The sequence below is a fragment of the Octopus bimaculoides genome, chromosome 19, assembly GCF_046866305.1.
Source record: "Octopus bimaculoides isolate indiv1 chromosome 19, ASM4686630v1, whole genome shotgun sequence".
Lineage (NCBI taxonomy): Eukaryota > Metazoa > Mollusca > Cephalopoda > Octopoda > Octopodidae > Octopus > Octopus bimaculoides.
Genome location: NC_142946.1, coordinates 24,982,530 through 24,994,806, shown reverse-complemented (window position 1 = coordinate 24,994,806; position 12,277 = coordinate 24,982,530). Strand labels below are relative to the sequence as shown.

Below are 12,277 nucleotides of genomic sequence, written 5' to 3'. Positions count from 1 at the left end.
GTCGTATATATGTATATATATGTGTGTGTGTATGTTTGTGTGTCTGTGTTTGTCCCCCTAGCATTGCTTGACAACCGATGCAGGTGTGTTTATGTTCCCGTCACTTAGCGGTTCGGCAAAAGACACCGAGAGAATAAGTACTAGGCTTACAAAGTCCCGGATCGATTTGCTCGACCAAAGGCGGTGCTCCAGTATGGCCGCAGTCAAATGACTGAAACAAATAAAAGAATAAATGAATAAAGAATGTATATATGTATTTTAATACTTTTGTGACAACCAGTTCTTAACACAACAAAGCTTATACTTTTGGCAATCTTTTTCTAAAAAAGTGAAACCGGTCAAGTGAATAAACATCTTTAAAATTGCATTTTCATACCTTCTTTCATATATATTTCCACTCGTGCGGTATCTTATAACTTTACTTTGTTATATATATATATATATATATATATATATGGGAGAATGTACGAAAAAAAACAACAGACGAGGACAGGTGGTGTAAACAACAAAAGGATGTATTAGTTTGACGCTCAGGAATACAGAAAGTCTTTAACGTTTCGAGCTACGCTCTTCAACAGAAAGAATACGGAGAAAACAAGGAGAAAAACACGGAGAAAAAAAAATTGTTTCTTTGCACTGGTAGATGGGGAAAACTGTGACGTTTGGTTGGATATTACCTGCACATCTCTCTATGTGTTCACCCAAAGGAATCTACATGTACTGTGGTGAACGGATCTGTTCCTTAGGTAGTGTGGTTCTCCGTCTAAGTGCCATACTTGTCCATCCTATATAGTAGTATGTCTCATTGTTGTATTCCTCAGTGTTATATACCTCATTGTTTCTAGGGTTGTGCGCTGATATATATGGTTGTGTTTAGAGATATGTTTCCCTTAGTGTTTTAATGCCTAATTCCTTGGTACGCTCAAATTCCATCGTCTATAAGTGAGGATGGATATTGTCTCTCAGTTTGTGTTGTTTCGAGGTGTAGAAGTCGGAGGTCCCGGGTATTTCCATTAGACACTATTATGCAAATCCTTTTTGCTAAATTAAAGGGGATATTCCTTTTGATATGTTTCGGGTGGCGTATGCTAAACAGAAGATATTGTTTTGAGTCCGTTGGCCTAATTTGGTTGTTGATTTGTTTTATCATTGTATCTAAGAAAGGGAGCTGTTCTTTGCTATATTCCATTGTTAGGGTTTATATTATTTAGTATTGTTTTAAATTCCAAAACCTTATCAATGGTCTCATTCCAAATGATAAAGCAGCCGTCCAGATACCTTTTCCAGTTTTTCCTTATATAATGGTGAAATGGATGTCCATATTTTTGCAGTGACACTTCATATATGGTGAATTCAAGATATCCCATTATTAGGTTCACAAGACCAGGAGCTACTTTCGTTCCCATCGCAATTTCGCATTTTTGACGATAGTAGGTGCCGTAAAATAGGAAATAATTGTTCTGAAGTATAAATTTTAGTGTTTCAATAATAAAAACTTGTTTTATGCGTTCCGAAAGTTCTTCGGGATACTTTTCCAGCCAGAATTTTATTGCTTCTATTCCATAGTCTTGTGGGATATTGGTGTAAAGATTAATAATATCGAAGGAACTCACTACTTTAACTTTTGAGTTTTTGTATATTTATTTACCCCCTCTCCCCAAATTGAGCAATTACCTCCCCTGTCCCGAATAATACACAGGGACACAAAGTAATTAATTTATCAACAAGAAAACTCTCTCTGCAACAGACAGACACAATATTCTTTCGCTTATAAAATAAATTTTTAAAATATATTAAAACTATGTAAACTGGGTGCATTTTCCTTCTTTTATTTTATATATTTTTTTGCATTACAACTCACCACGTGGAGATAATCGAAATTCTCTTGCTCCCTTTTTCTTCCTGTCAAAAGACACCTGTTGTTATTTTCTTGTTGTTTGTATTCGTAATTGTGTACCATGTTCTCCATTTTTCGTCTTTTTGTGTACCATGTTCTCCGTTTTTTGTCTTTGTTGCCGTACACATTCGCTAGCTTTCTTGCAAAGGGGTCTATTGTTCTTGGCTTAGACCTTTTTGGGGGCAAGCAGATCGAACCGTTTCAAGTGTAACTGCCCGAAACGGTTGTGACTTCTGGAACTTGACCGAAGAAAGAAGGCCATGAATGACCCGCCTTTTTTTGCCTGTCTTTCTAATTGCTGTTTCTCATGTCCGCCTTGTATCGTCTATCTGTCCGAATGTTTTATTGTACTCCATTGCGTTTTTGTTCCATATTTATGTGTGTGTGTGTGTGTGTGTGTGTGTGTGTGTGTGTGTTCTATTCTATTCTATTCTATTTTTCTATTACTCTTTCGTTTTTCTCCCCTTTTTTCTCTCTTCCTTTCTCTAATTCTTTTTATCTCCCCTTCTCCCCTCTCGTTTTTTCTCTCTTGTCCTTTCTCTAATTTTTTCCCTTCCATTTCGCCATTCTCTGTCTGTCACTCTCTCTCTCTCTCTCTCTCTCTCTCTCTCTCTCTCTCTATCTATCTATCTCTCTCTCTCTCTTCCTCCTTTGCTCTCTCGTGGCTCCCACGTGACCATCGGTCATCTTTCTTTCTTTTCCTAACTTGTGTTTCTTTCTTTCTTTGTGATTCAGCTGGACGAATCAGACGTATTCTTGTCTGTCTCTTGTCTAAGCTTGCTTCTTCGCGTTCATCACCTCACCTCGTTCAGGCTTAACAGCCCTTCCTGTTTGTTTTCACTGTCCTGTTTTTGTTAGCAATTTTGACCCTCCACAAAATCCTAAATTTTATTTAATTTGCTTTGCGGGAACAACTGTTTTATTGAAGGCGTATCTTGTCGTTGAATTGCTCGAAATACTGATTAGAAAAACAGCCAACAACTGATGAAGGGTCGTTCGTTATGTTACTTGTCTTGTTTTCCATTTGTTTCTTTCGTTGCTAGAAAAAAAGTTCATAGTCCATGTATTCGTATTTTATATCTCTTGTTTTCGTTTTTTATGTTGTTTACGTTCCGTGATGACCTGTGGCCATATATGCATATGTATATACGTCTATATGTAAGTATGTGCATATACGTATGTATATATGCATATATATATTATTTATATATTATACATTATATATATATATATATATATATATATATATATATATATATATATATATATATATATATATATATTTTTGTTTCAGTCATAAGAATCGATCCCAGTAATCTTTCTAAAGTTTGGTACTTATTCTATCGGTCAGTTTTGCCGAACTACTAAGTTACGGGGGACATAAAGACACAAACACTGGTTGTTAAGCGATTGTGAGGGACAAACATGGACACAGAGTACACACACACACACACACACACACACACACACACACGCACGCACACACACACACATACGACGGGCTTCTTTCAGTTTCCATCTACCAAACCCACTCACAGTGCTCTAGTCAGCCCGAGGTCACAGTAGAAAACAACTGCCCAATATATCCCGCAGTCGAACTGAACTCTGAAACATGTGACTGAGAAGCAAAGTTCTTACTACCCTCCCACATCTGCGCATATACATTCATGCATACACACGCACGCACACACACATACGTACATACATACGTAAATACATACGTACGTACATCCATACACACATACACACATCCATCCATCCATCCATACATACATACACACACACACATACATACATACATACATACATACACACATACATACATACATACATACATACATACATACATGTTTATACCTGTAATTATTGTGGCACTGGAATATGTAACACACTGCTTAAGAACCAATCTTGAAAAATGAGGCTTCTCAAAGCAAGAAAGGAGAAAGCTGATTCAATGACCTCAAAAATCCAAGCCATCACTGGAACTATAAAAATCTGTAAAACTTTCCATAAGTTTATCATTTAAGTATATATGTGTATATCTAGACATGCAGCTATATGCATGAGAATATGTACATAAAACAAACTTACAAATCTACACATATACACACACACATGTCAACATGCATGCATACATACATACATACATACATACATACATATGTACATACATACCCTCTTGAAGTTGAAATTCCAATGAAGGAGCCTGGGATCTAGGTTAGAAAACGGCCCTTTCTCTATTGGCATGAAATCTTGTAATAAAAACTAAATAATGACACACATACATACATACACGGCAAAGATTCCATCGTATCGGAGATTTCCTGGGTTCTCAGAATATGCTTGTATATATTCAAGACCATCATTCATATCTTACGAAGAAAACGCAGACGAATCTTTGTGCACACCGGATATATTTTAATAAAATATGTCTGTATATGCACATACATGCATGCGTATGCGTTTTAAATATATATAAATAGATGGAACTAAATAGTTTATACGCTCATATAATTAATTAATTAGTTATTGAATTACTGATATACATCTGGTCTTAAAACGCCGGAGCTCGGAATTACCAAATCTTTTAATTAACCTGCTTTCGATCTTTTATTCTCCCCGCCATTAGTTTGTTCTTGAGATTTTTTGATAATTACTCTTAAAATAGTTTTCAACAAAATAATGCTCACAAAACATCTGTTTTGAGTCTAGTAGCTAACCGCAAAATATTCCATCGTGATGGATTTAAGTAAGAAATATTTCTGTAACTTTCTTTTTATATTTCAAACGAGAAATTTGTTTATTCCTTCCTGTTTTACATTTTTATACTTTCGATAAACAACTATTCCAAGCAACATTTCGGTATAAATGCTGAATTCAGCTGCGGTGAGTCGAAATTTTTTGACGTCGCGGTAGAGGGTGATATGTATAAACAATAACGCAGACCGGACGTAGTTGTTTAGTTACTAGTTTTCTTGTAAGACTGCATCTTAGTAATAAAGCAGCTGGATGATGTACTTCTAAAGTAAAGATGGCGGATTCTCTCTTGTGACCCCAATACTTAGAAGTTTATTTGTAAACTTTGAAACTAGTGATAATTATATGCAGTTACGAGTTAATGTTTCTCTGTTAATTTCGTTGACTATCCCAGATAATATCAAACTTCTTTTGATTTTAAAAATGTAGCCGTAGGTAAATGTAAAAGCGCCCTAGACTTAGATTTTCTAGATTGCTTACATAAATGTTTCTTTTAAATAATCAAATTTCAACCCTCTTTAAGAGCTTTAATATTTTATACTTTTTGGCGTGAAAGATGATTCATTACATAGCTACTATTTTTACCATCAAATATATTTTCCCAAAATATATTTTCACAAAATCCAAAGCAACTTGAAAAGAAATAACCAAATAAAGATGATTTTTAATAGTTCTATCAGTTGCATATTTCTTGCACAAAATAATAACTCTAATACCATTAAACACGCAAGATCTAAAACCTGTTTGGGCTTGGGCACCAGCCTTGGCAACTAAATTTTTCATAAGCTGTAGTTACATATTCTTCATATGAGCTGAAGTATCTGTCCTCCCCAGGAATACACAGAATAACTCATCTGATCTACGGTTCTAATACTGGTTGTCCAATATCTCATCGTTATGCCATTTTCGCATCGAAAGTTTTTTAAGTGTACATTTTATTTTACTTTTTAAAAGGTCTTTTAAAAAAATGTTTATTTCGTCCTTCTGTGAAAGATCTTTACTACAAATTCTTAAGAATAACTTGATAGTATTCTTTACATCCTCTCTTTCTTCCCCCCCCCCCACCTCCCGTCTCACTCTCCATACAGACACACTATTACTTCCCTTATACCCGTTACTGCGCAGCCTGCTGAAAACGGTAATTAATAAAAAAAAGAAAAAAAAAGAAAGGACATCCGTATCTAGATTCACTTTTCTGGTTGATTTCAGACACCTTAATGGAATGTTTGCCGTCAAAGCGGAAGCAGACACTACGACTATATCCTATTTGAGTGTCCAATTTATTATTTTTTCAAAATTAATTTTGGCTATTGATCAACTGTAGTAGTAGTAGTAGTAGTAGTAGTAGTAGTAGTAGTAGTAGTAGTAGTAGTAGCATGGGGGCATCCGCTGTAACCGCGCGTTGCTGCCTCCTTCATTTGTTGGTAATTCCTTCCTCCTTGCGGAAAGTACCTTTGCACTACTCACGTGACAAGTTTAAGTAGACGTTGCGGATGAGAGTTTTATGAGGTCGGAATGTAAATCCTATCTCAACCTCTTTCAGACACCTTTTACGACTTGCAGAGGAAACGTTGGGTCTATCCTTTGACAAGCCGATCCCTAATTACATTTCTAGCAGGCAGTTATATGTAGTTCTTCATGATCTTGAGGTTGCTTTATATTTTGGAATGGATTTTAATAACTTTTGACAATATTCTTCTTGTTGAAGATTACGTAAGATACTTAGTATATATGAATTAACAATATACATACATACATACGCACGCACGCGCACACACACACACACACACGCACACACACACACACACACACACACACACACACACATTTCAAATTTACAGAAAACAAAAAGACGAAGACAGGTACGGGAACAACAAGCAAGTGTATTAGTTTGACGCCCGAGAAAGTGAGAAAGTCTTTGACGTTTCGAGCCTACGCTCTTGGACAGAAAGGCTTGAGAGGGAAAAAATGGAGAGAGAACGAAAAAACGGCGAAAGAAAACAATGTGTGTTTGTGTATGTATATATATATAAACAGTAAAGTGTATGGAGACTTGTACATCCACAAAATTTAGTTTATTGTTATATACAGCATTTTATAATGACCTACACGTGTTTCCGCTGCAGCGACTACTTACTGTTGCAAATTCCACCTTGCAATATTGTCGGCGCAGCTTCATCGTCGTGGTTAGCCGTTAACTGGAACTTAACTGAGAGCTAATACGGTATCCACCTGGATAATATGTCCCTCTAAACTCATATATATATATATATGTTTTCCTATATGTTCGTTCCGTTGTCTGTAGTTTATTGTTCTAACGTCCTGTACCCTGATATGCATGTATATACACATGTAGATGTAAGTATGTACATATATGTGTGTATACATGTATATATATTCTTTGTATTATTACATTATTGAACGCACACGTCCTTTTTTGCAAGTAAGTCTACTATTATTCTGACGTGACTATCTTTCTATCTATCTATCTATCTGTCTATCTATCTATCTATCTTTCTATCTATTTATCTATCTGTCTTCCTCCATCTTTCTATCTATACCTCTGTCCTGGCCTCTACTTCACTGCTATACCCTTCTGTCCCTTCCTCCCTCCACCATCCTCTCTGCTCTCGTGTGACCTGTGGTCAACTTTCTTTTCACTCCAGCCGCTGTGAAGGCAAGACGAACTACTAGCGTTCTACCTCAGATTTGCGTTTGGCCGTACGGCTTTTGAATGTTGTTTTCACTGTCCATTTTTTCCTGTCTTGGTTTGTGTTTGCCACCTTGGAATCCTCTGTGTAGTGGGTTGATCCACTACTCAGGAAGAGACTATTCTAGAGTACGTTCTGTCTTATCTTCGAAACGTCTAGATAGAATAGAGACAGCTGATGAAGGGATATTCCAAGTGGCTTTCCGTTTTCCTATATGTTCGTTCCGTTGTCTGTAGTTTATTGTTCTAACGTCCTGTACCCTGATATGCATGTATATACACATGTAGATGTAAGTATGTACATATATGTGTGTATACATGTATATATATTCTTTGTATTATTATATATATATATATATATATATATATATATATATATATATATATATATATATATATATATATATATAAGCTAATACTAATCTTGTTTTAAAACATTAAGTGTTTAGACACGTTGTAGAAAATACTTGGGCTTAATAGTTGAAAGTCCACAATTACGACATTATTTGTTGCTTTGGCTGTTATTTCTAGCGGGTAGAATAATTACGCGAAGACTCCAACACTAGTGTAGCTAAAGAGATGATGATGGGAGCGATCCTCCTTGGTCAACTTTAGCAAGGTAACTCTTTATATATCTATAATATCATTTTTCTCGTGGTGTTGTGCTAACCTTCAAGACCGCTCCAGCTGGCAGAAATTCTGACTACGCTGCTTGGTTCCAAAGATAAGCACAAAAATTTAGGAGACTGTCTATCAGCAAGAGCCAATTCAGTCCGATGCAAAAGACGAAGTGATTTTGTAAGGGAAAATGTAGGATTCTGTACAATGTAGTGATAGTATACTGGAATAAGTATGATATATAGACTACATTATACGAGTACCATAATTCAGTTATATCGTTCAGATGAACGGTATAGCTGTTTATATTTTGGTCAAGAGAATTTTCACACAGGATGTAAAACTTGTATTTTTCGCTATTGTGTTTTGTGTTATTGCCTTCGGCTGCCAGATTTGTGCATCACCACTATGTATTGTTATCACTAACTCATTGCAAATAGACGATTGCTTAACATTCCTTTCATCTTTCTAGGAGAATTTTCATTTAGATCAGTGGTTCCCAATCAGTTTCTTTTTACCAATGGACCCCTTTGATTTCTGTTTTACTTGAGTGGACCCTTATAACCATTCGATGTTTTAAAAAAAAATTACATTTTTATTATTAAATATTATTAGGAATTGTATAGAAAATTGTTAAAATATTTTGTGGAGTATAGAAGTTTAACCAATTTATTGAACATTAATTTTAACAGCAAAATCTTATGTAGCCCTCCAAGGGTCATATTAACCCCGGTTGAGAACCAATGATTTAGATAGTTCTTAAAATGTCTCTTATCTATATCTTCTATATATATATATATGAAATTGAGAATGTATGTGTGTGTGTGTGTGTGTGTGTGTGTGTGTGTCTGTGTGAATCCCTAAAACTCCAGAACTACACAACAAATTTCATTCAAATTTTACACTTGCCTTACTTAGGGTCACAGTTGTGTTCTAGCCAAAAATAATTTTTAACTTCTAGCATAGTTCGAGCCCACAGCAACATGATATCTCCTCCACTATTTAAGTATTACGTGTCAAAAGTGAAACAAAAACACTCATGTCAAATACTTTCACTTTAATGGTTTCATTTTCATACTGAATCTACTGCAATGAAACTATACTCTCACATATATACAGGCATACATACATATATACATACATATATACATACATACATGCATATATATATCTGCACAAATGTATCCATATACATGTATATATATATATATATATATATATATATATATATACATGTATGCGTCATACTAATACGTCCTTTTGTTATTTACACGACCTGTCCTCGTCTGTTGTTGTTTTTTCGTATATTCTCCCATATATATATATATATATATATATATATATATGTGTGTGTGTGTGTGTGTGTGTGTGTGTGTGTGTGTGTGTGTATGTATATATAAAAAGAGAGAGAGAGAGGGATATATATATATATATATATATATATATATATATACACGTATACATATACATGTATATGTACACGTATATGTAGATATATATATATAGATATAGATCTATATGCATACATGTATATGTATACATATGTGTAAATGTATATATATAGATGTACATGTAATATGTATGCATATATACACATATATACATGCATACAGATATCTATACATACACACACACACACACACACACACACACACACACATACACATGCACACAAATACACACATTACTCATTTGTTTTTTTATCCAAAACTACGTCAAAAGTATTGAATGGATCTTTAAGAAATTTGGAAATTATATTCTATGCATAATGGCCATAACCCCCATGAAAATTCATATATTTTTGATGTTGATGAAATTTTAACCATACATATTACACACAAATAAAGTAATATTTCTAAAATTTCTTCTTCTTAGAAGTTACAAAGACCCCTTCATGGGGATTTTACACCCACAAGTTAGTCATTTTTCCTAAGCAAAGACGAATACAGTTGTACCATTGGTAGCTATAGGGTTACCCGAACATAACAGATGGGCATTATTTGTAATTCAACGGTACAACAGTGTAAGACTATCCTTTCAGATATACTTACATTGTGATTTCTGCTATGTGGTGCATAAATTGTGAAGTTCAAACAATACATATTAGACCCAAGTTCAAAACATTCCCAACAATTCAACTTCTCTGGTTGACATTAACACACCCACCCACCCCCAATTGGGGCCTTAACTCCCATATTTTCCAGCTCCAAGAGCTCCATTTTTCAGGAGCAAAATCCTTTTTACAGAGTCCATAACACTAGAATTTTCGAATATGCGCATAAATATCACATATATAAAGATGAGAATTGTGTCTGTGTGAATCCCTAAAACTCCAGAACTACACAACCAATTTCATTCTAAATTAACACATGCCTTACTTAGGGTCCATGTAGTGTCTTAGGCCAAAACAATTTTTAACTTCTTGCATAGTTCGAGCCTACAGCAATATCATATCTCCTCCACTATTTCACTATTACGTGTCAAAAGTGAAATAATAACATCACTCTACTGTAATGTCAGATACTTTCACTTCAGTACTTTCAATTTCATACTGAAACTATTAAAATGAAATTATACTCTCACATATATACAGGTATACTATAAGACCCAAGTTAAAAACATTCCCAACAATTCAACTTCTCTGGTTGACATTAATACACCCACATTTTACAGCTCCATGAGCTCCATTTTTCAGGAGCAAAATCCTTTTTACAGGTTCCAGAAGACTGACATTTTGGAATATGCGCATAAAGATATATAGTATGGGATACATGTCTCATGATTAGAATTTTTTAGGGTGTGTAAAGAGGGAAAGAACCCTCATGTGCAATTTTGATGAAATTCGATTCATATGTATTCCAGTTCCTTACAGATAATATAAGAGAAAAGTCTCATCCTTCAATTGCATGTAACACGGGCAACGCCGGGCAACGCCGGGCATCTCTACTAGTAGGTAACAAAGTCATTAAATAATGTAAGATACACACCAGGTGTGGGTTATGTATGCTGGGGAAGATGGTTCAACGAGATGATGTGACTACCTTGCATAAGTACCAACGTACCGAAAGTAGTTTGTGTTAACAGACTGTGATATTTAAAAAAAATTTTCAGTATCTTATTATTAGTAGCAATTATTGTGCGTAGCGTACTTACGCTTATCCAGTTCTCTAGCTTACAACACTCGATATCTCATACGTAGTACGGCTGCATAAGATGTAGGGCGATTTTTGTACATTTAAAAATTCAAAAAAGCGTGTCTTATACTCCAACTTTTCAGATGGGTCTCTTCCATACCTCATCAGGGATGTTTCTGATTGACCCGGGGCTCAATTTTCTTGGAAGTTTCAATACACATGTAGCTCTGCGTGCCAACTACAAAAGCCAACGACTTTTTTTATAATTTCTTAAAATTAATAATGTAAAAAATTACGAACCATTATAGATTAAAATTTTTTGCAATTTTTGCAAATCATCCGCTGAAGGCTCCCTGCTGCGATGTCATGGAAAGTGCCACGTGTATTATTATTCTTTTCGAAACGCGACTACAACATTTACAACAGTTTGTTATTTGTGGAGAAATCAACTATAAAAACGTTATAAAACATTTAAAGACGAAACTATTTTATTGAAAGAAAATAGAAGAAACAAATTCATATTTACAATGAAATTTTTCAATGCACTGCAAATTCTAACACTAAATTTACATCATAAGCCTAACCCTAAGCCCTACACCTTAACTCTAGATCCTCAACCTTAACTCTAAAGCATTAACATTAAACCTAACCCCATTACAGTATCCATTAGTTGATGTAGAAACATATACAAATAACAAAATGTGGATTTTTCTCTGTTCGTCTAACGGAAAAGATCTTATTTTAGTGGAGATGCCTATATTTCATATTGGGTGGATATAATTTACTATATTTTTTTTACTTTAGAATAATGTTGGTGAAATCAGAGAGGACACTCCTCTTAATTTAAATGTGATCCCTCTGTGGGAGAAGAATATAACAGGAAGAGGAATTCGTATTTGTGTTCTTGATGATGGTATAGACTATACACACCCAGATATTGCCAGAAACTACGTGAGTATTATTCAACTTTCAACTAATTTATTTATTATACCTTATTTATTGCAAAATGTTTACTTGATTGTATGCAGGCTAGCGAGGAGTACACCTTGTATTGCTATTTAGTATCATTTATAAGGCAGCACGTTTGAATCTGGTCAAGCGGGGTTAAATATTTCAACCTTCCGTTATCATTTAAAATTGTGGTGCGGCCAGTATATCTAG

At 34.8% G+C, this 12,277-nt stretch overlaps 1 protein-coding gene across 4 annotated transcripts in view; it reads left to right on the top strand.

Annotated features, from left to right (window-relative positions):
• LOC106874530 (PC3-like endoprotease variant B) overlaps positions 1 to 12,277 on the top strand; it is a 164,269-nt gene that overhangs the window by 99,213 nt on the left and 52,779 nt on the right. For all 4 annotated transcript variants that reach the window (XM_014922295.3, XM_089366630.1, XM_052974834.2 and 1 more), the window contains one exon: positions 11,921 to 12,067. In XM_014922295.3, coding sequence (XP_014777781.1) covers positions 11,921 to 12,067 — 147 coding nt within the window. The remainder of the gene's footprint in view (positions 1 to 11,920; positions 12,068 to 12,277) is intronic.